General features: G+C 52.4%; 1 protein-coding gene across 16 annotated transcripts in view; it reads right to left on the bottom strand.

Moving 5' to 3' along the window:
* Positions 1-27,276, bottom strand: part of MICAL3 (microtubule associated monooxygenase, calponin and LIM domain containing 3) — a 211,298-nt gene that overhangs the window by 20,547 nt on the left and 163,475 nt on the right. For 7 of the 16 annotated variants that reach the window (XM_076007774.1, XM_076007773.1, XM_076007776.1 and 4 more), the window contains 9 exons: positions 21,002-21,240; positions 17,100-17,237; positions 15,877-15,939; positions 11,445-11,558; positions 10,566-10,712; positions 9,969-10,051; positions 6,277-8,089; positions 5,694-5,788; positions 798-848 (listed from right to left, as the gene is read on the bottom strand). In XM_076007774.1, coding sequence (XP_075863889.1) covers positions 798-848; positions 5,694-5,788; positions 6,277-8,089; positions 9,969-10,051; positions 10,566-10,712; positions 11,445-11,558; positions 15,877-15,939; positions 17,100-17,237; positions 21,002-21,240 — 2,743 coding nt within the window. The remainder of the gene's footprint in view (positions 1-797; positions 849-5,693; positions 5,789-6,276; positions 8,090-9,968; positions 10,052-10,565; positions 10,713-11,444; positions 11,559-15,876; positions 15,940-17,099; positions 17,238-21,001; positions 21,241-27,276) is intronic. The other 9 variants (XM_076007777.1, XM_076007780.1, XM_076007778.1 and 6 more) reach the window with 6 other exon arrangements.

The raw sequence follows: 27,276 nt of genomic DNA, 5'->3' as shown, positions 1-27,276 counted from the left end.
TCTGGTGAACCCTAAACTAATATAGTCTGAAGAAGGAACTGCAGAGGTCTCTGCAGACGCTGGGGTCTACAGAGGCAACAGTCCGCTGCCGAGCAGAAGAGGATGCAGCCTGCCCAGGGCTGTTGTGCCCAGCACCATCAGGAATCGAGCAGGCAGTGGCCCAAACCTGGCGCAAGTCCACTGATGGGACTGCCTGAGTCCGCCTGCCAACCTGGGCAAGAAGGGCTCACCGGACGGTCAGACATTCTGAATAAACACTGGGCAACCACAGAGTGGCCATGGTTGGGGGTTTGCTTTTATTCACAAGACCCTTTTTACTGCCTCTAAGAAAATTAAATGAGGACACTTTTATAGATTTTAAAAGAGACACATTCAACCCAGGGGTATAGACTCCTGATCTTTACTTTGAGAGCTCACATGCTCGAGCCACTAAATAGGCGGTTCTTACGGGTCCTCAGCAGTGTTCTAGTGCCCTGAGCAACTCCCTGGCCCTTCACAGAGCTACGTGTGGTGGAGCGCCCCTCTCTGGGCTGCCCGGTCCCACAGGGGCAGCTCTGTCCCCCACCCGGGCACCTGGAGCAAAATGACCACATGCACTCCAGCTGGCGAAGAGCAGGTAACTTATCCACCTTCTCTCCCATGACAGAGCTAAAGAAAGTCCTGCTGCCAACATCTGCTGTGCCCCAAGCATGGATGAACACGGTTAGTGAGGACGTGGCTGGGACCGGGGCAGGGCTGCTCGGTGGTTAATCACAGACAGGCATGCAACATGACAGCCAGTGGGAATGAGACACTACCTTTGATGCATATGATCTCCTGAATGCCAAGGCGTGTGGTACATAAATCGACTTTTAAATGGATGGCAACAGAAAACAAAACAGAATAATAGTAATGATGATGAATAAAAAATTAAAAATAGAACACAGAATGGTAATCAGTTAGAAGTTTAAAACAAACACACAAGACTTGAAACACACCATTATTTTCCACAGTGTCACACAGGACTGCCTGAGGACGATCCTAGTGGCAGTGTCTGGGTGAACCCGGCTGTGAGAAAGGCCAGGTTCACTTTTCTACTCACTGAGTCACAGTAGCTCCTTCCTCACCACCCCAGACCTCCTCTTGTCTCTATCTCCCCGTGTATAAGCCAGAACCGTTCACGTGTGGGCCATGCGTGCTATTTCTTCTCAAGTGACCCATTTGCTTATCGACGCTTAGACCTTCCTGCTGTCCGGGGGCGGCAGACAGATCCAGACACACAGCAAAACTAGCATCGAATTGAACATTGTCTCCTGAGAGACTCTCTTGCAGTGTTCCGGACCGGGACCACAGGTGTTACCTCTTGATTGTACCCAGGGAAAGGAACTGCTATTCACAAAAAGTACTTTTTAAATAATAACGTGAACCTCTTATCACCCCACTAAACCTTGAGCAGAGCTGCTCCCAGAGCCAAGGCAAGTTACATTTGCTTTCCGGGTCTTCATATTAAATGACAGAAAGGCAATAAAAGAGTGAGAGAAAGCAGTGGTTTGAGCTCTGGGAGGCCTACAGAGCTGGGAGGTCCTGAAAGCTCCAGGGTGGCTGCAACGCTGGCCGCCCTCACTGCTTCTCTGGGCAATGGGCCGACTAGTGGGGACTACATTTCACAAGCACATTGCACTGGAGAAGAATAAGCCTGCCTCCTTCAAAGCTGAGCACATCTGTCCTGCCTCAGGCTGACCATCTCTCTCACAAATCAGAGTGAGAGGAAGAACGTCATCATTAGAACAAGCCAGTTAGAAAAAAGAAAAAGGGCCAGGCATGGTGGCTCATGCCTATAATCCTAGTACTTTGGGAGATTGAGATGGGAAGATTACTTGTGCCCAGGAGTTAGAGACCAGCCTGGACAACACAATGAGACCCTGTTTCTACAATGAAATGTTGGCCAGGCACGGTGGCTCACGCCTGTAATCCTAGCACTCTGGGAGGCCGAGGTTGGTGGATTGCTTGAGGTCAGGAGTTCAAAACCAGCCTGAGCAAGAGCGAGACCCCGTCTCTACTATAAATAGAAAGAAATTAATTGGCCAACTAATATATATAGAAAAAATTAGCCGGGCATGGTGGCGCATGCCTGTAGTCCCAGCTACTTGGGAGGCTGAGGCAGGAGGATTGCTTGAGCCTAGGAGTTTGAGGTTGCTGTGAGCTAGGCTGACGCCACAGCACTCACTCTAGCCTGGGCAACAAAGAGAGACTCTGTCTCAAAAAAAAAAAAAAAAAAGAAAAGAAAAGAAAACAAAAGACTGGCTGGGCACGGTGGCTCATGCCTGTAATCCTAGCATCTGGGAGGCCGAGGCAGGCGGATTGCTCGAGGTCAGGAGTTCGAAACCAGCCTGAGCAAGAGCAAGACCCCGTCTCTACTATAAATGGAAAGAAATTAATTGGCCAACTAATATATATATAGAAAAAATTAGCCGGGCATGGTAGCACACGCCTGTAGTCCCAGCTACTCAGGAGGCTGAGGCAGGAGGATTGCTTGAGCCCCAGAGATTGAGGTTGCTGTGAGCTAGGCTGACACCACGGCACTCACTCTAGCCTGGGTAGCAAAGCGAGACTCTGTCTCAAAAAACAAAAAAAAGACTAATGGTTTTTCTAAGCAGCATGTGAAAAACTACACAGGAACTATGAATACATTAACTGCGACCTAAGGAATAGCATTAACATCTTTACCTGTGGCTGATAAAATTATAGGGAGTGGAGGCAGTGGCTGCCTTTTCCACATGTACCCATTTCTGGGGCTGGCACCAGCTTGGCATAGGTGGTGACCAGAGGGGTGAGATCACGACACATCTTCAGTGGGCCCAAGAGCAGAAGGCCAGAGCAAGAGCTGAGCCTGCGTCACAGTGCTCAAGGATTAGCTGAGTTAATTGTATTTTAAGTCAGGTTGAAGCAAAGAAAAGAGGGAAATGAGAGTTCTCTCTTATTGGTAGGACCATAGATGATTTTTTAAAACCTGCATTATCTTTTCTATAATGAACATTTTAAATAAAAATAGAAGTTATTTTGAGTGGGATTTTTTCCCCTAACAAAACAAACCCAGGCATTGGTCTCACAGGAGCCTGACTCAGATGGGGTTTGTGGCGCAGAGGCGCCGTCCCCTCTATCTGTGCCCTATCCGTGCTGTCACAGCAGGCCACCCCCCGCACCCTGTCAGCCAGCGGCTCCCCCTCGCGGCAGGTCCCAGGTCCGATGCCATCCTCACTGCAGGGGCCCCTATTCCCATATTTCTTCTTTTTTTTCCCCACACTTCTTACCCTGAAAAATTTCAGACCTACAGAAAAGTTGAAAGAGGGAGACAGTGAATAGCCACATACCTTTTACCTATATTTGCCAAATGTTACCATTTACCACATGCTTCGTATACATGCATATGTATGTCTTCTGTCCACATAGCCTTTTTTCCCCGAGTCATTTGTGGACATCAGATTCCTTCATCCCCCAAAATTTTAGCATGTACTTTATAAGAAAAAAGACATTTTCCCCACATAATTACCTTTATCACTTGTAAGGAATTTAACATTGATCTAATAATGTTATTTATTTATACTTTATATACAGTCCATGATCAAATCTCCTTAATTATTCTAAAAATGTCCTTCATAGCTTTTTTTTTTTTTTTTTTTTTTTTTAAGAGATAAGGTCTTATTTTGTCATCCAGGTTAGCAGCCTTGAACTCCTGGGCTCAAGTGATCCTCCTGCCTTAGCCTCCCAAGTAGCTGGGACTACAGGAGCACACCCCCGTGCTAATTTTTAAAGTTTTTGCAGAGATAGGGGTCTATGTTGACCAGGCTGGTCTTAGACCCCTGGCCTCAAATGATCCTCTTGCCTTTGTTTCTCAAAGTGCTAGGATTATAGGCGTGAGCAACCACACCCACCCTTTTCTAGCTGTTTTTGTTTTGGTTTGTTTTCCTGCTTTAGTGTCCATGTCTTGAAAATGCACAGTGCTCTGCTCTTGCTCAGGCCAGCCCCACACCATGGTGGAGTCAGGTTAGCTGTTTCTGAGGTTAGTCATCTCCTTGGCTCAGCTTGGGCTTTGATATTTCCTATGTAACCTCCAGCAAACGGCTTTGCTACTGTGTGCACACCTGAAGCATGGGGTCTCCAAGGCCTCTCTGGCTCCAGGCTTCTACCACTGGGGTCTGCGACTGTTCACAGAGACAGGTGGAGGAGGGCTCCTTGCTCTTCACACCTGCAGGGCCCTGGGAGAGCCCACCTGAGACAACAGCCTTGGCACAGCCAGCTCTGGCGGCTGCTGTGCAGCATCCCCACAAGTGTTTCATTAATGGAGAAAAAGTAGAGACACCTGCATGCACCAGCAGCCACAGGTGGAAGTTTTTGACCAACATGACACAACTGGTTGAATGTCCCCATGGTGACCACTGAGGCACAGTGAACCTTGGACCACATTCTCCGTTCTTCCCTGACACTCTCAGGACCCCCTAAAGCAGCACCTCTCCCCACTGTTGGGATGTGTTTAGGGAACGCGCACGCAAATCCAGAAGCAATTCTTAGTCCAGGCCCAATGCAACTGCCTGCGGAAACTCACAAGGGGCGCACTCCACCCGGCCCGAGGGAGAATGCCGACTCCCAAACCTTCACTCAGCACTGGCCTGCTCTTGGCATCCTAGGAGAGTGGACAAAGAGCTGGCATGGCCAGGGGAAACCAATGCATCAAGGAGATGAGAAACAGTGACTTGCTTTCTCCAGTAGGTGGAGTTACTTAAAGAGGAACTGATCAGGCAGGGAGGAGGAAACTGGAACAGGCTAGAGCCACCTTCCCCAGGCAGGCCTGTGCAGGGGCTCAGGCCCACCGCAGCCCTCCCTGGCTGGCTGCTGGCCAACAGTTCAAGCCTTCCTGGAAGTCAAAGTGGGGGGCGGGCTCCAGTCCAAGCCCTGAGAAGCCTGTAAAGAAGGTGCGTGATGCTCTGGCAACAGTCTTCATTCAAAAGCAGAGGCAAAAGGAGCCGGGCCTTCACCTTGGCCAGGACGCTGAGCCCGAGCCCCAGGACTGGAGGGTGGAGGTGGGGTGGGATGGCTGCACCTGCTCAGGCCTCTTGGGTTTTAGTTCCCATCCTGGCACTGTCTCTAATTCCTGTCCCTCCTCCAACTGCACTGGACCTAGACTAAGAGCCCTTTGGAAATCAGAAGACTGAACAGGCACTTGAGGGAGGCTTGTGAGGAGGAAGCTCCACTGAGACTTACTCCTCAGGGCGCGGGGCGACCACATCTCCTCCTGAGCCCTGAGCAGCTGACGGTCAGGTCAGCCCAGCACACACCTGCCCGGGTTCCTGGACCAGGTCTTTAAGAACAGAAAGTCCTCCCGGTACCACGCCGCTGAGCAGCAGCACGGCCAGGAGCACCCCTCAGGGCCTGCCTCAGCCCCCAGATCCCCATCCCCACCCCGAGCATGGGCAGCCCTTCCGCCGCCACGCTGGCGACTGGCGGATGCCACGTGCTAGGCAGGATTTCTGAGAGAACAAAGAACAAACGACAACACCGGGCTGCTTCCTAAAGGTGAAGAGACGCTTGAAGCACGGAATGCCTCTGGTGTTCTTCACAAGAACTCTTGCCACGGAGGAAGCACAACCCCCACCCAGCTGCTCACTTAAAAAGCCCGCGAAAAGACCCCCTTTCTGTCTCTTCCTGGGACCACACACCTCTCTCTTGGACTTCTGGGAGGCCCTCTCGAGGACGTCGTCGCTGGAGAGGTCTGAATCCTCCGAGAAACTCAGCTGGCGTCGGAGCTGCAGCTCTGTGGGAGGAGAGGACAGGCCCAGTGAGGACAGTGGCCAGCCCACGCGCACGGCTCTTCCCCAATTTCTATATTTTCACACACAGCCTGGCAGATGAGGTGGAGAGTTGATTTCTTTTTAGTGTAAGTGATTCTTCTTCCATACCAGGGCGTAGGCAGGAGCTAGGACGCTGGCCCTGTCGGGACGGAGGCAGCCCACACTCACCTGCTGACTCCCTCCTGGTAGGCACCCCCCACGCTCCCCGGGGTTGTGTGACTTCAGGAAGGGCACAAACCTCCAAAGTCTCCCTTATCCAGTCCCAGGGTGGTTTTCAGAGTTATTTCAAGAAGCAGGGACATGCCCTGTGACCCTATGGTTTGGTTCCCTTCCCCCCATCAGCACAGCTCCTAGGAACCTTAGGGGGCAGCACGTGAAGGGGCTCTTTCGAGAACAACTCAGAGACAGTAGCCTCCTGCTCTGCCCGCTGCGGCCCTTGGCGGCAACCCACCTGCCCTCATGATGGGGGGCACCCTGTGCTTGCTGGAGTCCACCGTGGCGCCACTGGAAGGAGTGCTAGGGCATGACTTGTCATCGGCCTTCTTCTTCTTGTCCTTCTTGTACCCGGAGAAGACTGACTTCCACAGGGACTTGGGCTTGGAGGCTGTTTCCTCTAGGAGGCTGGGGCTGGGTTTCTCCAGGGGCCGGCCCTCACCTTTGGGCTTCTTCTCTTTCTTGCTTCTACGGGGGGAGAAGAGTGATGACCTCTTCTTGCTCTTCCCACTGGAGCCCTCAGATGAAGTGACAGAACCGTCTGGGCCCCCCGAGTCTGTCGGAGGGGAGAGGGCCTCCTCACTGGGGGCTCTGTGCTTCAAGGTGGGCTCCTCGGGGCGTCTGGGGGACTCGGCCCCATGGTCCTTGCCCTGGGAGGGTGCTGAGGCCACCTTTCGAGACCTGGGGGCCTCGGCTGCCACCTGCACCTCTTGCATCCTGCTCAGCTGCTTGGCCATGGCATCCCGCAGTGCCTGGCTCTTCACAGACTTCTCCCTGGCTCGCATGCGCTCCTCCGCCAGCTCCTTGGCCTGTGGAGAGACCAAGGGCAGTGCCCTCTTCTGCAGCTGGAGCGTACCCTCTAGGGCAGGCAGCTGCCCATTCTCCCTGGCCAGGGGCAAGCGGAGGGCCTTCTCAGAGTGTGGCCAGCAGGAAGGGGGTGTGAAGAACTTCTCCTGCACACTAGAGTCCTCAGTCTTGTCATCATACGTGTCTTCCACATCATCGGCGAAGGGAATCTCCTCCACACTCTCCACGAATGACTTCCGCACCTCCTCCCGGTGGGGCTGGGCAGCCTCCAGGGGGGCCCGCATAAACGCGGCAGGTGGGGGTGGTGGGGCCACCGAGGCCTTGGTCTGGGCATCCTTGTGCTCACAGGGCCTCCTCCGCAGAGTGGCAGGCTCCTCGCCGGGGGGCGGGGGCGGAGGCGGGCTGGAGGGTGGAGTGAGCATGGCAGAGTCCGAGGTGTTGAAGCTCTGGCTGCCCAGGGTCTTCATGTTGGAGGAGCTCCCATGAAGGCCCAGGCCAGAGCTGCTGGACAGGTCCCTCCGCTCCTCCTGGGAGCTTCTTAGTTCTCGGTCAGATGGTGACTTGGGAGTTGGCAGGGAGGGCTGGATGCCCTCTGACTTTGGCAGGCCCAGCCTTTGAGGAACACGTGGAGGTTTTAGAAGATGGAGACCCTCATCCTGCGTGGATTTTTCAAATGAATAGGCTTTTAGGGACGCTGGCTTAAAGGCAGGCGAGGGGAAGCTGGGCTCGGGCCCCTTGCTGCGATCCACAGGCGTGAGCCCAAGGCTGCGGCGGATTTCAGCACTCTTCATCCAGAATTCTTCCACCAGGTCATTCCGTTTGAGGGCCTCATCCACAGGGACAGGGCTGCCCAATTTATCCCTGGTGTCGACTTGGCTCTTGACGGGGAGCGGGGTGAGGGGGGTTGAGGTTTTGGCTGGAACGGGCTGGAAGCGTATGGGGGACAGGGTAGGGGATGGGACAGTGGCCTCAGAGGACGGCTGAGGCTGGGAGCAGATGGGGAGCAGCGTGGAGTGGGGTCCAGAGGTGGCCAGTGGCGACAGAGGCTGCGGACTCCCTGGCGAGGCAGGGGTCCTGGCTTCTGGCAGAGCCACTGGCTGAGACCGGATGGGAGAGTGCACAGTGCTCAGATCAGCGGGGGCTTTGGCTCTGGGCTTCTCTTTAGGGAGCGAAGGCTCAGGGAAAACGTGCTCCTCTGGCGATTTCACCTTGGTAGTAACAGGGGCAAGTGGGATTTGCGGCCCCTACAGAAAAGGAAGACAGAAGCCACTTAGAGGGTAAGGGTTTTGATGGGCAGCACAATCCCTTAGGGAGCTTTCTCGATCAAAGGGCCTAAGCCTGTTGAAATAACTTCCTGCCTGTGTCCTTTTCACTATTATTCGAATGGTTCCAGGAGAACCTTTCTCACTTTCTGCTCTATTTGTTGATTTTTAGAGCTACTCTACTTAGTTTAGACAGACTGGGTTTTCAGGTGTGGTTCATCTCAAGCACATCCTATATTCTTTGTCCACTGACATGCATAGCGGTCAAAAGGACACAAGTGAATGCAGCTCGCAGCCCCACAGCAACCCCCAGAGACGAGATCCCTGACTTATGTGCAGAGGGGCCAGTGCCATAAGACTGAAGATAGTTACTTATCAGTCTGTATTATGATCAAATTGTCCTTTCTAGGAAGCTCAAGGATGTGCACAGATATTCCTGCATTAACCCACGTATCACCCCATCCAAGCATCTCAGTAAACAAAGCCCCCATTTCATAGACAAAAATCACCCAATAGTTACTCGCTTCCTAGAGTCTCAAAGACCAAATCCAGAAGACGCAGCTCTTGCTTTCTGGCCTTCTCCCTGATCCGTCCTGCAGAGAGTACTGCCGAGCCACATGCCACAGGAGATAGCATGCTCAATGTGTGCTTTATACACCGAGGGCAACCTGTATACTTTTTTTGAGACAGAGTCTCACTCTGTTGCCCAGGCTAGAGTAAGTGCCGTGGCATCAGCCTAGCTCACAGCAACCTCAAACTCCTAGGCTCAAGCGATCCTCCTGCCTTAGCCTTCCAAGTAGCTGGGACTACAGGCATGCGCCACAATGCCCGGCTAATCTTTTCTATATATTTTTAGTTGTCCAGCTAATTTCTTCCTATTTTTAGTAGAGGCGGGGGTCTCACTCTTGCTCAGGCTGGTCTCAAACTCCTGACCTTGAGCGATACTCCGCCTTGGCCTCCCAGAGTACTAGGATTACAGGTGTGAGCCACTGCACCTGGCCTACTATTTTTCTTTTTTAAGACAGGGTCTCACTCTGTTGCTGGGCTAGAGTGCCGTGGCGTCAGCCTAACTCACTGCAGCCTTAAACTCCTGGGCTCAAGTGATCCGGCTGCCTCAGCTTCCCAAAGTACTAAAGTACTATGATTACAGGCATGAGCCATCACACCAGGCCCAAAACTAAACTTATTATTTTTTTTTTTTTTTGAGACAGAGTCTCGCTTTGTTGCCCAGGCAAAGTGAGTGCCGTGGTGTCAGCCTAGCTCACAGCAACCTCAATCTCCTGGGCTCAAGCAATCCTCCTGCCTCAGCCTCCCGAGTAGCTGGGACTACAGGCATGCGCCACCATGCCCGGCTAATTTTATCTATATATATATTAGTTGGCCAATTAATTTGTTTCTATTTATAGTAGAGACGGGGTCTCGCTCTTGCTCAGGGTGGTTTCGAACTCCTGACCTTGAGCAATCCACCCGTCTCGGCCTCCCAGAGAGCTAGGATTACAGGCGTGAGCCACCGCGCCCAGCCTAAACTTATTTTTAACACGAGCAGTGTGTGGACCTGGAAGGGTGTCACAGGGAAGGACAACTTGGGTCTGGGGTCCATGTGGGGCAGGGTTGGGAGGTGCTGCCCAGAAAGCCTTGTCCCCATGAGAGCTGCACTGGGCCCCTAAAGCCGCTCATGTGCCAACAGCTCCACTTAGCACAAGGAATGAAGATGTTTTTTATTCTTCCTTAGCATAAGGAGGCCAGTGGGTTACTTCCGCTCTGGTCTTTGTGGGCCTCATGCCAAAGGCCCTAAGAGGTTACTACATGCCCCCAGGGTCCCATTGGTTCTCCATCCCCGTTGTGAGCCCCAAACTCTTACCTCTGCCACAGGGCTGTGCACTGGGGTGAGCAGCAGGGCTTGCTCCTGAGGGGGCTGGATGGGGCAGGATGCTTGGAAGGGATCTGAGAAGAATAGACACAGGGACTCATAAGAGGAACCCCTTTCTGTCTGCCCCAGGAAGGGTGTCATGCTGTCAGCGCCTGTCTGCAGAGGAGGGAAGGAGGGTAGAGGGCCAAGCTGAGCTAGCTCATGCACAGTCCCGAGCCTGCTCCTTGCTAATCTCTGGAAAGAACGGGTCCTCTCAGAGGCGAGGGATCCTGGAACGCGTCTCCCAGGGTGCTATCCAGCACCCTCCTCTGCGGCACGCTTGTCAGCACTATGCCAGAGTGCTTATTCACATGTATGGCCTGTGTCCCAAGCTTTGGGATGTACCTTCTACCCTTCCACGGCCCCAGACAACACAAGTAGAGGGGCCGAGGGCACATGGCAGGCGCAAGAAGGCACGGAGCTGCCTGCCCCTGGGGGCCCGTGCATGGCACGCTCCGCTCTGCAGGGCTGGGTACTCTGTGCCACTCTGCTCGCGAGGTTCTCTCCAGGAATTCTGGAAGCTACTTTGCCTGCTGCAAGTAGACTCACCTCTCTCTTGTCGCTTTGGCAAGGCAGGTGGTTTCTCCTCCTCATCTTCTGACACCCTCAGCTCCAGTTCCGCCTCCACCTCTGCCTGGCGCTGCAAGTGGAGCTCCGTGTCAGCATCTGATGGGATGTCGTCAGACCAGTGCTGATCTGGCAGAGGGAAGGGACAGACCTGGGTGCACATCCTGAGTGAGGTCACGCAGCTTTCCCATCTCCGCAGAGAGCGGCCCAACAGCACGCTCAGCCCCAAGCACACTGTCCTTTGCAGTGTGGTGTCTCAGAGCCTGTGGGGCTCCATTTCTTTTAAACATAGCAATGATGACATGTGACAGGCCCCGGCAGAGAGGGAAAGACTTGGCTGGGGTGTACCGGTGGAGGGCAGGCCTGGCCTCCGGCCCCACTGTGCTCCTGCTCCTCCCCCCAGTCCTGACCTGCAGCCCAACTCTGCAGTCAGGGTCTGTGTTCCTGGGTCTTGCCTGGGCTTTCCTTCCCAATTCCCCCCAGCCCAGTCCCTGCCTCCTTCCCCCACCAACCACATGGCAATTCTGAGCACACCACCTCCTGGCACCTAGCTTTCAGCGTCATCAGCATTAACAGCCCCGCATAAGGCTCCAGATTTGCTCAGGATCCCAACTGCAGCACCATGAGTGCAGGCCACACCAACTGGTGGCTTCCAGGAGAGTGAAATGGGACACATTCAAGTCACCAGTGGGCAGTTCAAAGAATGAACCAGGAGACCCAATGGCTGCCTTCCCTGAGCACCTTGCTTTTGGTTTTTAAACAAAGTGTGTTGTTTTCATCTTTCCTGAGTTTCAATCACTCTGGTCCTGCTACCAGTGATGAACAGGTGTCACCATGGGGAGAGGGGAGGTCAGGCCGTACCATCATCCAGCTCAGCACCAGTGTCCCCTGGGTCCCCATCCTCTGCTGCCTCCCCTTCTATCTCTGCTGGCTCCGAGTCCACATCTTCCTCCAGGTCATTCTCATCCAATGGGACTGTAAAGCAGAAATGTTCAAAGAAAGGTAGAAAAGGACAGAAAGACAGATGGGCAGACTGCCTCTGCAGGTGGGAAAGAGGCATTGCTTTCCTCGGGGCTGTAACGTTGCAGGCCAGGAGTAGGGAGAAACATAGATGGTGTGGGCACTGGGGAGGCCCAGACCTGTCCTGACCACGGGGAACTGGCCCTTCCCAACACGAGTGGGGCTGGCGGAAGGGGAAGAGCAGCTGCAGGCCAGGTCACTTTCCCTCTTCCTCCAAAGGCTGCTGCAAGAGCCTTAAGTTGGAGAAGGACAGAGGGGAACACCACTTCTCTGGCCCGGCCCAGCCCAGCAGGCACCAAGAGGCGGCTGAGGTGCTGTTCTCACCATCAGTGCCCATGTGCCGGCGCTGTGCCGACCACCTCACTTGCCGTGAGCCAGTTAGTCCTCATAACGCAGGGTGAGTATCCCAAATATGAAATTTGAAATGCTCTAAAATCTGAAGCTTTTTGAGCTCTGACATGATAACACAGGTGGCAAATTCCACGGCTGACCTCATGTGATGAGTCACGGGCAAAATTCTGTTTCATGCACAAAATCATCAGAGATGTTGTATAAAATCACCTTCAGGCTACGTAGATATGGCTCAGATAAAACATAAATGAATTTCACGCTTATACTAGGGTCTCATCCCCAAGATAACTCATTACATATATGCAAACATTCCAAAATCCAAAAAAGTCTGAAATCTGAAACACTTCGGATCCAGAGCGTTTTGGATAAGGGGTACTCAACCTGTAATACAATTAGAGGGACCGTTTCTAATTCCTTCCCTTCAGCGAAAAAACCGAGGCCCAGATGGTTTAGGTGACGTGCTTCTGCCACATGGCCCGGTCCAGCAGGCACAGTGGGGCCCTGGTGACACCAGTGAGTGGGCAACAGACCCGAGGGCCCGACCCTTCCGCTGGCAGAGGTGCGGCTTCTCTTGGGGTAATGTAGAGAAATAGTTTGTTAAAGCGCCGGAGGAGGGCCTGAGGGGTATGTAAAGTTCGTTCTCTGGACTCAAGAGGGGCCCTTCAGTGCTGCAGAAGGAGCCGGCCGGAGCACACAGCTGTGTGAACGCATGTCCCCGCCGGCCCGTGATCTCTGCACACTCGGAGCTCGCACTCGCAGCTCGGAGCAAGAGAGCAGTTGAGAAAGCAACGTGCATGGCCTTAGGGATGCTGTGAGATTCCTGTGTCACCTGAGACTGACAGGACCCATTTGCCAGGGGTCCTACGGGCTCTTCTAGGGGTCTAAGCACAGCCAGCCTCAAATCTTTCCTACAGGCTTTCATTTCAGGAAACACATTATGCTTTGACTTGTATCACTACCTACAAGTAGGCGGGGGCAGAGGAACAAGCTGCACGGCCAGGAGGATTAGGTGGATCTCTTAGAAAGCCACACTCAAATGGGAGGGGCAGCTCAGGTAACAGACTCTTTCCTAGGGCAGCCGGATGCATCTGCACCCCCAGCACCCTGAGGATGTGTGTGAGAGTGAGGTCAGAGTGTGATGACAGCAGGGACGGACTAACTTTGGGCTAGGGTGGGCAGCAAAGGCCTGTGATCAGGAAGAGGCACTTGAAGGGTGCTTGGGATGTTCTATTTCTTGACCTGGGTTGTTAAGAAAGTTTTTGTTTCTTTTTTTTTGAGACAGAGTCTTACTTTCTTGCCCGGGCTGGAGTGCCGTCTAGTGTGAGCTAGGCATTAGCCTAGCTCACAGCAACCTCAAACTCCTGGGCTCAAGCGATCCTTCTGCCTCAGCCTCCCGAGTAGCTGGGACTACAGGCATGCGCCACCATGCCCGGCTAATTTTTTCTACATATTTTTAGTTGGCCAATTAATTTCTTTCTATTTTTAGTAGAGACAGGGTCTCGCTCTTGCTCAGGCTGGTCTTGAACTCCTGACCTTGAGCAATCCTCCCGCCTTAGCCTCTCAGAGTGCTAGGATTATAGGCGTGAGCCACCACGCCCAGCCTTGTTTCTTTAATAATTCCTTAAACTATACACTCATCTTTTATGACAGCTCATAAGATGATGGCTCAAATCTAGCTTTTGGAGCACTGTATGAAATAGATTTGGAATGGAATAGACAGGTGGCCCAGGTTAGGGGGAGGAACGGGGGAGCCCCAGGATAAGCTGGCAAAGTTAATGCCATCTCCCTCCGCCTAAGACACCAAAACAGCCCATGGAGTAGGCAATGCCAAGGTGCTTTTCTATGATGATGGCATTTGCTAGGGGAAATACTGGGGAAAAACTACTCAATTATTTCCATGGGTTAAAACCTTTGTGTGATAGCTTTGCTTTTGGTCACTCAAGGAAGACAGTGCATCAAATGCCAGGAGGCACAAATAAAAGCGCTACCAAAATCGCCAATCTCCTCTGGGCCCCTCCTCAAATCTGAGCTTTCTATTTGGGTAGTGAGTTCATCACCGCACCACACCATTTCTGAGAAGGCTGGTGGGATCAAAGCCCTGGTGGGAACAGAACCTGGCTGTTCCTGTGGAAAGCCCTGTGCCTGCTGCGTCTGCCTGAACAACTCTGAGTGTCTGGGCAGTGAGATGACTCTACGCCCTCACTGGTCAGGGAATTGGAAGCCAGGACCCAGGAGAGCCCCACAGGCCCCCCACTCCGGCAGAGTCCAAGGCATGCTTGAAGCAGCCTGATTCGGTGCCAGGCCCCCATCCTTCGAGTAGTTCTCGTACTGAGACTTTCCACCAAGAAGCGTCTGTGGTAGAGTCAAAGGGTAAGAAGTCTACACTCCTTGGCAGTACCTTGAAAGGAACAATTGTCATGTACATCAAAAGACAAATAGGTGAGAAACATCAACACAGCAACAGCAGGTGTTGAAAGAGATGCAGCTTCAGGATGGAACTGGGGTTAAATCCAGGTTAAGATGGAGCTAGCGTGGGGTGCTAGAAGCTGCCACACAAGTTGAGGAGCCACACACCATGGAAGCCAGGATTCGCTGACATACTTAGTTCTTGGTTCATTTTAGTCCTTGAAGCGCAGCCCTGTCCCCTACTCTAGAGATGCCTACCCACAGAACTAATGGCTCAGGGGAGGCCTTCTCTCCCCTCACAGCTGCGTGAGCCCCCCCCCCCCCGACTTGCGAGTGCCTGTCTATTCTCCCTGCTGCTGCTGAGGACAAAGGGACAGGCTGGTAAAGGTCCACCAGCTCCAATCTGCCCGTCCCAGAAGCAGCCACCTGATGGTATGCTCAGCTGGGGTGACAGTGCCCCTCCATGAGCAGCGTTTGATGACGTGTGGAGAGACTTTGGTGTCGTCATGATGGGGTGAGGTGGAGGCTACACCAACATTCCAAGGGCAGAGGCCAAGGATGTTAAACCTCCTGCAAGGGAAAGAACTGTCCAGCCCCAAACAACAGTAGCCCCTCACTGAGAAACACATTTCCAGAAAAATTCAGGAAGGACAGGTCAGCTTTCTCAACTCTCTTTTGGCCTCCGTGCTTAAAGAGATGCCTGGACTTCAGTCTGGAGAGCCTGTCCCTCCACTTTAGCTGAACAATATCTACCAACCCTCCACTCTCCCTCTGCACCGATCATTTCTCCATAAATATCCCGAGTTGTGACTGTTTCCTTCTCTGATACTTTGGTAGGTTTGTGGAATATCATCTGATTCCTCGACTTTCACACTTACTTGCTACCCAATTTAATTTCAACAGACTTTAAGCCTCTGTGCTAAAACATCCCTTTAGCTTTGGCCTTTCCCCCAACTTCTATTTTTTTTTTTTGAGACAGAGTCTCACTTTGTTGCCCAGGCTAGAGTGAATGTCGTGGCATCAGTCTAGCTCACAGCAACCTCAAACTCCTGGGCTCAAGCGATCCTCCTGCCTCAGCCTCCAGAGTAGCTGGGACTACAGGCATGTGCCACCATGCCCGGCTAATTTTTTCTATATATATTAGTTGGCCAATTAATTTCTTTCTATTTATAGTAGAGATGGGAGTCTCGCTCTTGTTCAGGCTGGTTTGGAACTCCTGACCTCGAGCAACCCGCCCGCCTCGGCCTCCCAGACCCCCAACTTCTATTAATGACAAACATCTGCCTCTGTCCTGCCTACACCACTGCTTCCCTCTGAGCTGCCCTGAGGACATGGGGTGCGCATCTGGCCCATGCAAGGACGGCTGCCTGGGTGAGGCATGCACGTGCCCCCACCCGCTTCTGGCTGCCCTGGCATGCACTAGTGACAGGCCCAGGGTTCTAGTGTTAAGGTACCAGCAGAGCTGCCTAGAGAGAGAGGTTACAGCGAGGGGAGAGAGCAAACATCACCAGACTACCTCCGGAGACCGTCTCCAGCCAGGCCTGCACTGCCGCGCGGCGTACGGAGGGAAGGTCGGGCACTGAATTTAAAACAGACAAACACACAGTTACACAGCAATAAGTGTCCCCGACGAGGAGATCTGAGGTTGTCCCTAAAGTCCAACACAGAAACCAAGATGACATTATAAGAGGCCCATCGGGCACTAGTGAGGGGTAACAGCCGGTAGTTAGCCTGTGTGGCAGCTGTCCAGGGCAAAGAGAGAAGAGAGAATCAAGGGGGGGTCCGGGTCAGTGCAGAGCTGCAGGGCTCTTCCGATTCTGCAGCAGTGAGACATCTCTGGTCAGCAGAGCCTCTTTCATCAACCTCTGCAGAGCTGCTAGATGTTCACAAAAGCCAGTGGCAGAGGCTGCTCTTGCCTGTAGGTGAAGATTTGGGGCTGGGGAGGATTGAATGTCCCATTAAAGGCTAAGTTTCATGGCAGCAGGAGCCTCCCCTTTAGTGTGCTCGGAACCCTGCAGGGGCACGGCATGACTGGTGCTGAGACAGAACATGAAGATGAGTAAGAGGGAGGCAGAGTCTGTGAGCTCAAGGGTCGCCGGGGAGGACGGCATGGCAGCTACCACGTCTCTTGAGTCTCCATTTTTTCTCTTACTGCTATTCCTTTATTAAAAGAAGCCGGAATAAGGCAACATCTTCATCCTGTCGTGCAACACAGGTCACTGCACCCACTGGAGCTGGGAATTATGCTAGCTACTGTAGGGGCCACCTAGATATAAATTTCCTCCTAAAAATTCATCTCACCTCAGAACGTGCTCTCCTTGCTTCCTGCCAATGCACATTCACACCCAGACACACTCCATGAGGAAAGCACCAGAACACTTACAAAGTGGGGAAAGAGTAACCCTGCCTGGAAATGTGGGATATCGAAAGCAAATTTTGGTTTCCCAAGGCCAGGCTCATTGTACTATTTTGTATCAATGGAGAAAGAGCCCACAACCTCTTAATCCATAGAGAACTTTACATATCCTTAAATGACAGGCAAGGGCAGTTGTTACTATTAACATCAGGACAATGAAATGCTCTGCTGGCTCCTACTTTTGATTAAACTGATGGCTGTGGCCCTGGCCCTAACAGAAAGGTCATCTGCAGCAATGGGGGGGAGGGGCACGGCAGGTGGGGAAAGGCAGGGGCTGGGGGTCCTCAGAGTTGCTCTGGGACCTCGGATCTGCAAGCAGTTACCTCTAGAAGTAGAGGACTCAGAAGTCGGTACCATTCTCTCCTCCTCCTCTTTCTCACGAATATGTGTCCAGTGCACATCAGCCTGGATCTCCAAGGGATCCGCAGGGTTTATGATCTGCTGTAGTCTCTGGTTCCCGGCTAGTGTACCAGGTTCAAGGGGTGGAGGAGATGAAGGGGAGGAAGGAGGGAGAAAATCAACAGTCAAGGGAAGGAGGGAATGAAAGACCACAGGAAAGGAAACAGAAAGAAAAGTCACAGCATTGGCAGGATCAGTATGATCAGCAAGAGGTAAGCACTGAGAGCATGTGCGTGTGCACACACACGCACACATACATGAACTGCTTCTGCTCATTCAATTTGATTAAGTCATTTCAAGCCTGGCACATACTATTAATTTCCAAGAAGAGATTCACACGCTCCAACCCAAAATACAGAGAGAACTTTTCTGTTGCTCTTTTCATCCTAAAGTGCATTGGAGGGGCCCCCACGCCAAGCTGGGAGAAGAGAGCAGATTACAACTGGCTTCTGCAGGACCAGCCCTCCAGGGGTCATGAGGACTCAGCTCTGTCACCTAGCACAGGGAGACCCCAAAGACACACCATTCATGCCCTTGCTGCTGGTCACATGGGAAGGTGCTTACCTCCACCTGCCAAGCTGGCTGCTTCTCCTTTGAGATTTAAGCCAAGCAACAAGGGAGAGGTGGGAGGGGACTACGTTGCTCTGTCATGAGCCAGCAACTCACACAGGACAGAGTGTACTTTCTTAATACTTCAGTTTTTATCTTCTGGATCTAGAGCTGCTTCGACAGAGAAAAACTCCCCTCCCCTAAAGGGCCTTGGGCTGCATGCTGGGTCTGTGGCAAGGCCACGGGCTGTGGAGATGACGGCCGGGGTGGCGAGCAGAACTCTGTCCTGTACATTCTCGAAGCTCTGGGAGTTCACGGGTAGGAACAAGACCAATACCTCTCTGCTTTTTCTGAGGTCAAAGACCTTTTCCTTAGAACTCCATTGAGTGTCCTGCTGATACCCTCTGGACACAAGACCTGGCTTCTCAGTTCAGAGAAAACTCACCCATGGCCCTTTAGATTATCCTTGCTGTCAGAGCCAAAGGAACATGCAGCCCTGTCCTGTGGACCCCTTTAGTTAGTGCTTGGATCATGCCACACAGATGGGTTAAGATAAAGGGACAGTTAGCAACCTGTGGGGAGGGGACATGCTGTTCAGGCAGCAAGAACAGGTGCCACCTGACCTGAAAGGGACTGAGGCCCTGCTAGGAGCCAGCTTCCATCTGGGAATGTACATCACACCTCCTCTCAGCAGTCTCCCTGGACAATCTGGCCTTGCTTTAGTCACTGTAACCACACCCTCTTAACTATAAGCAACAGAGAATGTGATATGGGCAGAAATTGCCAATAAGACCACCAAATGTGGATGCTCACACTATGCTCTCTTGTCTGTGGGGTATTTAGTGCCTCTCATACTCCCTTACAGAAGCTACTGGTCTCTATATATTCATGGACCTTTTCTAAGGTCTGTTTGCCTTTATGGTGCTGGATGGGGCTGAATCGCAGCAAAGGTTTAGATATCTTTGGGCTGAAGAAGGTAAGGCAAAGAGAAAAATAAAGGACCTCTTTCCCTTCTACCTGAGAATGTTCTCTTCCTGATAAGACTTCCAGCCTTGGGAGCTTAGCAACAGTACAAAGCCAGCATTTCCTCCTTTCTCAGAGAAACGTTAAAGGCACCTGTGGTGGGGCATGAGATTTTCGGCACAGAGAAGATACAGAGTCTGAAGTGGCAGAGGGGAACTTGCAGCAAAACACACAAGGACATAGATGGGGCCACGCCCAGTAAGGCAACTTCCTCCTGCAGCTCTCTTGACTCCCATGCTACTCTACAGGCCACTCCACAGTGCAGTGGGCCCAGGGCTAGGGGCCCAGCGAGACGTGTGCAAAGCCTGGTAGTGCAGGCTTGTCCTGTGAAACCTGCTCTGGGAGGCAAATTATGGATGGCTAATAGGCAGCTGGGGCAGAAGGCAGGCAAGGGGGCAGCGTGGGTACCTTTACATGTACCCGTGTCTTCTTCCCCTGAGAGATGCTGGAGCCACTGGCCTTGTAGGAGTTCTCTGTCCTGGGGACAGTACTCCCCTTCTACAGCAGGGGGAGCCATACACCCACCACAGCGTCAAGCATCCCGCAGGGTAATGGAGAATAAAGGGAAATGGAGGGAGGAAAGAGAACAGAAAGAGTCTTCTTCAGCTGGAGGCAACAGCGTCCTGCCCCTGCCTACGTGGCACTGAAGGCCACTGCCCAAAAGACACACTATGGGCAAGGACCACAGACTCCTGTCTGGGAACTTTCAGAATCTGGCTGCATTTGTCAGTATATATTTCTCTAGTTAAAGCCCATTTTCGACAGGTTTGGTCTTGGCGTTAGGTCCAAGGCCGGAAAATGAAGTTTGCGTGAACTGCTGGGCTAACACTCCTGAAAAGGGAACAAGCTTTGACCCTAAGCCGTGTCGGGCTACAAGCCTCTAAGCATTAATCATCAGATGGAGTAATGATGTCTGGAATAGTGCAAACAAAATACCTTTCCCCTGGATGAGCTGTGACCATGCCACCCCTCTGACTAGCGGGATGTGGGAGCTACTCCGGGCCTGCCGAGGTGTGGAGGAGGAACTCACGGCTCCAGCACAGGCCTCGGCCTTGCCTCCTGCTCACACAGATCTTACCCATTTCCCATACATAGACTAGGCAGGAAGGGGCAGGCTGCCCCGTGCCACCTTGTGGGTCCTGCCCCAGCCTCCCTCCACCTGCAGGACAACAAGAAGAGCAGCTCCTTAGTGATCTGAGGAAATGCTCTGACCTTAACTATTCACACTGACACAGGGTGTATTTCCCTCTTGCCCAACCTGCCTCATCGGGGCCCGTGTCCCAGAGCCACACACTCTTGGGGCCCAGCCGAGGAATGTGAGCTGTGTCAGGCAAGGGCTTGGGCCTTGCCCAAGAAAACAGACCCTGGGATGGGACTGGGCAGCAAGCACACTAAGTTCCAGGAAAAACAGAGATAAGCACTAGAACAGTGGAGCAGTCGGTGCCAGCTCCATGGGGCCGGGGCCTGTCCAGGATTTAATCTGATTCTTTGACACCAGCTGGGAGGCTTCGGTGCTCAGACATTAAAGGCCATGTCCTTCCTGTTCACTTCATGCCTGTCTGCAGGGGAGTCAGGCCTCTGCCTGTCCTGGTTCCTTCCTCATCACCCACCAGACTCCGCACAACCAGACAGGGAAAGAATGACCCTCTCTTTACACAGTCAAGAAGAAGAGGCCCCACAAGTCCGTTCTCATCACTGAAGGTCACACAAGCCAGAGACGGGGACAGAATTAAAAATTTTGAGTACAAGACAAGAGAATATTTCAGAAACAACCAGAGTGACTGGATACTGAACTATGACACTGGCCTAAAGTGTGACTCTAACCGTCCAGTGGGCACCTAAGCTCATATCAGCCGCCAACATCCAAGACTAGGAACCAAGGAATCCTCTAGAAAGCTCAATTCTTTTCCTTTCTTAAAATAAACTTCTTTAACTGAAACTAAAAGGAAAAAGGAAAAAAATGAGGAGACAAGAACGAGTGACCTAATTCAGATGGAGCTCTTAGACTGGCCCTCTGCCTTCCACATGCAATTTCTAATGAAAGTGTGCACAGGGTACACCATTCCCACTATCGGTGGCCAGACACCACAGTGTCCTCTCCTGCACTCCCGTATCTTGGGTCGGGAGGAAGCGTCCCAGGCTCTGGGAGGCACATCTGTGTGACATCAGTCTCAGAAACCTCATACACGCACACATGGAATGGATCGCTGCGGGGATGGGGCCAGGCTTAGGAGAAGGGATTTTTTTTCCTGACCTTCACTGGACTCTTCCTCCTCGTCATATTCTTCTTCCTCCTCTTCTTCATACTCCTCCTCCTCCTCTTCGTTCCCAGGCCCAAAGCTTTTGGAGGCCTCGAGCTCCTCTTCGCTCTTCCCTTTCAGAAGAGCGTGGATCCTCACAGCCTCCTTCCAAGGGACGCCGCCCAGGTCAGAGGGGGGCAGCTGCGGCTCCTGCTCCTCCTCCTCCTCCTCCTCCATGTCAGACTCAGAACTGCTGTGAGGAGAGAGCCATGTGCCAGAGTAAGGGAACGATGAAAACGAGAAGGGAGGCTATGAGTCAGGATCAGAGGCACCGTGCCTAAAGCACCTGCTGGGCAGGGAGGGCCAGCACCTCTCCCTGACCAGGGAGGGCTGGAGAGGAGAGATGGTGGCTATCAGGGTGGGACAGGAGACACTCACCCAGGTATAACCACTGCACAGACCCACACAGGCTGGGGGACAGCCTCGCCCAGGGGCGCTTCTGTCCAGCAGATGCCAAGATCACTGGGCTAAGTTTCACAGAGGGCCTTGGGTAGAGGCATAAGTTTGAAATAAACTTATGACCCTGGGAATTGAGAAAGAAGAGAAAGTCTTCTTTTGTCCTGACAGGAGGGGAACCTGTGGCCTTTTGACCCAATCCAAATTTTACAGAACAAATCCTTTTTTTTTTTTTTTTTTTTGAGACAGAGTCTCACTCTGTTGCCTGGGCTAGAGTGCCGTGGCATCAGCCTAGCTCATAGCAACCTCAAACTCCTGGGCTCAAGCGATCCTCCTGCCTCAGCCTCCCGAGTAGCTGGGATTACAGGCATGTGCCACCATGCCCAGCTAATTTTTTCTATATGCTTTTAGTTGGCCAATTAATTTCTTTCTATTTTTAGTAGAGATGGGGTCTCGCTCTTGCTCAGGCTGGTTTCAAACTCCTGACCTTGAGCGATCCTCCTGCCTCGGCCTCCCAGAGTGCTAGGATTAAAGGTGTGAGCCATCATGCCCAGCCAGAACAAATCCTTTTAATAAAGGGATTTGTTCTGTGAAGTTTGGATTTGGTTGATGGGGTCGCATGTGGGGATCTGGAGGGACACGTGGCCTTGAAGCTGCAGGTCCCCCATGCTGAGATGGCGTGCCAGATGCCTGCTGTGAGACCCAGGGTGTGCGGGGAAGGAGGACATGCATGGCCCGGACTGAACTGGCTAGCAGGGGTGGCCGGCAGGGGTGGAGATGATGCGACAGGTTCAACCTCCTGTGCTTCTTCAGACCCCACGGAGGGCCAGTCCCTGAGCTGGATGCTGGGAACACACAGGGAGGTGGCAGCAAAGGCAATGGCCACTGCTAAGCTACAGGAGGGACAAGAGGAAAGGGCAGAGACAAAGAGCCCAACCCATGGGGTCATCCCTCCCGCCTGCCTGCGGCACTGTCCACACTGCTCCCCGCTGCACAGGCTGGCTCGGCTAGAAAAGGACGCAACACCGTGTGGGAGCACACTTGCCGTGACTCACACCAGCCCAAACCATGGCTCTCCGCTCTCTAGGACACCCTCCCAGAACATTTACATCCTACTCCCCTGCCCCACAGAGAGGTAGTACCTGAACAGAATTGGGTCTTTACAGTGGCATGGGGTGCCAGTGCAGGCCCCAAACCCCAATCATCATTGCACAAGTGGGGAAGTTTCCCAGCTCATGGTCTGATAATTCCCAGAGAGTCACTTTCAGAAGAGGCCATGCCCTCAGTGAGAAGTGTGTATTGGGCTGGAGGAAATCTGGCTTTTGCCATAAAGCAATGGCCTGACCTCCAACACAAGGGAGCTCCAAGCCCCAGAAGCACCAGGTGGAGAGGCGGCGTCTAAGCCCTGACTTGCTGCAATGAGGGTGGGCCTGCCCACAGCCTACTGCGTGTGACAGGGCGAGCCAGTGGATACAGTGATGAGGACGAGGGCATCCACGATCAGTGCTATGTGGCAGAGAATCTCACGTTGCCCAGAGAAAGCCTGGCCTTTGTCCTTGGCCCAGGGAGGGAAACTGTAAGTCCCTGGGATGCCCTGTCTGGGCATGCTACCGCTGTTTGCCTGGGGACCTCAGGTCGTGGTAGATAGTCTAAAATGTGGTTTAGGGTGAGGGGTTGGGTCACACAATATCAGCTGATCTGGAGACTGAGATCAACCATATGGGGAACCGACCAACCAATCAATCATTGCCTATACAATAAAAACTCTGAACACCGAGTCTCGGGCTAGTGGTACGCCTTATATGTTGTCATACCAAGAAAGTAATGCTGTCCTGTACCCACAGGCAGGGGCAATGGAAGCTCCAAGTCTGCTACTTTCCTAGACTCCACCCTATGCACTTCTTTCCTTGGCTGATTTAAATCTACATCCTTCTGCAACAATAAACTGTAAATAATGTAAGTACAACAGAGCTTTCAGGGAGTCCTCCTAACAAATTATCAAACCTGAGGGTGGTTCCAGGAGACGCTGGCATTTGCAGCTGGTGTCAGAAGTGGGGCAGGTTCCTGGGCTGCACTCCCCCTTCTCGGCTAACTCATAGCGCCACACCAGCTCTGCTGCTTGCTGGTGGTGGGACTCTGACTTGATTATTTATGCTCTCAGAGCCTCAGTTTCCTCTTCAGGAAGGAGATGATGTTGACAACTGCCTCGCAGGCATGTTGTAAAGACGGGGGATTATTATTCTCGTCATGCCTATGTCACGCTCTAGGACTCTAGCCATTTGTTGCTTTGTTCACTCTTTTAGACACCTGTTCATTCACTCGGGGAACATCCCTGAGCACCTATTAGAGCTCGGCCAGTGGATACAGAGCTGGCTTCTTACCACAAGCTCAGTTCCGTGAATTCGCTTCACTCATTCATTCACCTGACTAAAATTTACAGAGTGTCTTCTACTTACGATGCAGTTGCTGGATACTGCAGGGAATACAAAGGTGACATGGAAAAGATCCTTCCTCTCAAGGGAGGTGAGATGCACACACACCATGACAAAAGGGCTGAGAAGGTGCAGTTAAAAGTGGGTGAACGCTGGAATTTGAGCCATGAAAAGCTTGGCATCTGGAGTTTGAGTCTTTCTCAGTATTTCTTTTATTGGTATTGTTTTTGCTTTACCTTTGTGTTTTCATTAAATTACTTTCTTATTAATAAGATGTAACCCAGTGCATGTCATTTAACACTGTTCAAACATGAAAGAAGGATAAGGACATGTCTATGCTCATCTTAAATCTTCAGTGGGAAAGAGAAGACCATCTTTTCCCTTCCTCCTGGCTGAGCATCCAGGGCCTGAGCAGGGCCACCCAGAGTCGGCAGCAGGACAGGCTGCGGTGGGCTTGCTGCAAGAGGGGCCTGGGTACAGCCCCATCCTGCCCTGCACCACGTCATGAAGACAGCTGCATTTGCACAACATGGGAAATGAATAAATGCCATGGCCAGTAACCTTCACGACACCCTACTTATAGCTGTTACCACTACCTTGGCTAGTTTTATGACACCTCAAGGTCCATGGGAGTGCAGCCAGTGAGGCCAGGAACACAGAGAAGAGAGCAGAAGGCCAGGCCTCGCCTCTCTTCGCAAGCTGCAATTCAGCAACTCCCAGGGGTCCTGCTACTTGCTTCCAGAGTTCCCAGCAGGCAAGCCAGCATCCCCCCTCTCTTTGTGAAGGACAGAGGGAGATCCAGCAAGGCTGCCAGCTGTGCCTTTGCAGGCTATCATTTTCACAGCTTCTTGGGTCAGTATCTGGGGCTGGCCAGGCCCTGTATGTCATGTAAGGTTCGTGGTGTAAACTCAGTAGTACCTCAGGCTCCCAGCACCTGCACCCCCTTGGACTATAGTCTGGAAACTTTTTAAGCACAGAGAATGACTATACCAGAAAGAAATGCAATATAGATGACCAACTTCTCCCTCCTTCTGGGAGGAAAGGGTAACTTCTCAAGTCACTGCCTCCTAGGAGAGATGGGGACCAGAAACTCTAGTCATCAGACCATCCTTTCCTCCCAGTAGGTATGTGTTTTGGCACCAGTAACAATCTATTGTCCTGTGTGACTTTGATCCAGGTCTGCCTCTACCCTGGACTGCACCCTCTCTGAGGACAGGGCCACTGTTGTGCTTCTCATAGGGTCCAGCACAGCCAAGACAGCGAGAATGTACAAGGGACCACAAACAGTGAGCACCATGGCAGGTTCCCCTAATTTCAGAGGTGTTAGGGATGAAGCCCCACACCCTCTTTGGTGAAGCCTCTATCAGAAAGAGCTGTCCTTTCCACTTAGGAGAATATCTAGCAAAACCCTCCCTGCCTCCAGCGAGACCCGAGTACTCATCTCAAAGCACCTTCCTTGAATTTCCCCTCAGCTGTAGGCTTTGACAGGGCCTGGTAGGAGGAAACAGACCAATGGCACATAGACTAGATTCTAAAAAGACAAGCTCTGCTCAGCTTACACGAGCTATACAGGGGTTCTGCTGTGTCAAGGGGGGCAGATCTGAGGACAATGATCAACGGCCACTGAGCCCCGACCACGTGCGGTGCAGAACTTCCCATGGGTTAGCTCCCTGAAACTCACAACTACTCTAGGGTACAGCTGCTATCGTTTTCCTCATTTTTACAAAAGAGGAAACTGATGCCTAAGGAGGCTGGATCATTTGCGTGAGAAGAAGTCCACACTGTCTTGCTGTGCTCTCTTGGGTGTTTCACCAAGAACCCAAGAGTTCTGTGGCCACTAGCAGCTGTCAGGGTGGCAAGTCCAGGAAGAAGGCCGCAATGAAGCTACCAGCTGCCTGGATCCAACCTTAGGTAGTGGAGACCAGAAACTCAGGCAGGCCCTCCTATGAATGAGGCAGGCTGCCGCGTGGAATTGCCACTTGAACTTCCTGGGTGGCTTTCCAAGGGAAATGGGCAGCTATGGCTTTCACTTTTAAATTAACCCACTCACGATCAGAGAGACCGTGAAATCCTCTTCTCTTTGCCATGTCCCATCTGTCTGACAACTGCACAAACACTCTACTGCTACGCAGAGCGCTGGAGAAGGTGCACACCAGTCAGTAACCTTCACATGGCAAAAATTTACTTGGTGCTAAAACTAGCATCTTGCTCAGCAACAGCTCATGTTACTGACTGTTAGAAAAGTGGTGAGGCAGGAGGGAGAGGGCTGGGCAGGAAGCCCCATTCACTCACGGTCAGCCTTGAAGGAGCAGCCTTTCCTCTCGGCGTTATTCTGAGTAAGGGCAGGGCCTGGGTGCCATCGACTTTTGGGGAGTCCTCAATGACCTTGGCTGCCCCACCCGGAAAACATACCTGTTTGCTCCAGCCTTCCTGACTCGTTCTTTAGAGCCACGAATCTGTTAACACTAGAGAACTCCAGCAGCTGGGCACTGCACAAGCCACCTTCATTGCCTGGGGCAATTCTCCTGGCTAAGCATCAGGAAAAACAATACTGCAATCATAAAGCCAGTCTCCCTTGTCTTTGGCCACCTGGTCTTTCCACAGGAAACAGAAGTGCTATTTCCAGGGTCTCCTCCCGAAGACAGGCCCCACCTTGCCAGCAAGGAGGAGTCCCAGAGCTGATCAGTCTTGAGATAAGGTTTAAGATTTATAGGTGCTTGTGTGAACTAAACCATGGGTTCGATCATGAGAATCTCCTGGAGTGCCTATTCAAAACAGACATTCCTGTTTCTACCCTAAACCCACTGGATTAGACACCCTGAGGAGGGCCCAGGAGTTACTGTTTAGCCAAGTGTCCCAGGTGCCAGGCAGTGGTTATCATCAGGGAATGCAGAAACTTAGAGCAGCATTTATCAAAGGGTGGTCTTTGGACCACAGCATCCCATGGGGACTTTTCAGAAATGAGAACTCTGGGGTTTTACCCCAGACGGACTGAATAAGAAACTCAGCCCAACAAGCTGTGTTTGCATAAGACCTCCGGGTGACTCTGATGCATGGCAAACCCAGTTACCAATGCCCTCAGACAGGGTAAGGTTGAGCCAAACCCAACTTCTGGTACTTAACCCATCTGTTGGGGAGACCAGTACAAGACTCCCTGGCCCCGCCTCTCCTACTGAGGGAGGCCTGTGCTTGCTGAGAGCTGCAAGGTAACTGGCAGTGACTGGTGCTCACTATGTGCCAGGCATTGTGTCCCTTGCTTTATTTGATGTAATCCTCACAACAAACCCATGAGGAGGAGAGCCCTTTGTGGATGAGGAAACTGAGGCACAGAGAGTTAAGTCACTTGCCTATAAATGGCAGGTGGTAGAGCTGGGCTTCGAACCCAGATCTGCTGACTCCAA

Source organism: Microcebus murinus, chromosome 10, assembly GCF_040939455.1.
Source record: "Microcebus murinus isolate Inina chromosome 10, M.murinus_Inina_mat1.0, whole genome shotgun sequence".
Lineage (NCBI taxonomy): Eukaryota > Metazoa > Chordata > Mammalia > Primates > Cheirogaleidae > Microcebus > Microcebus murinus.
This window is presented reverse-complemented; position numbering and strand designations above follow the sequence as displayed.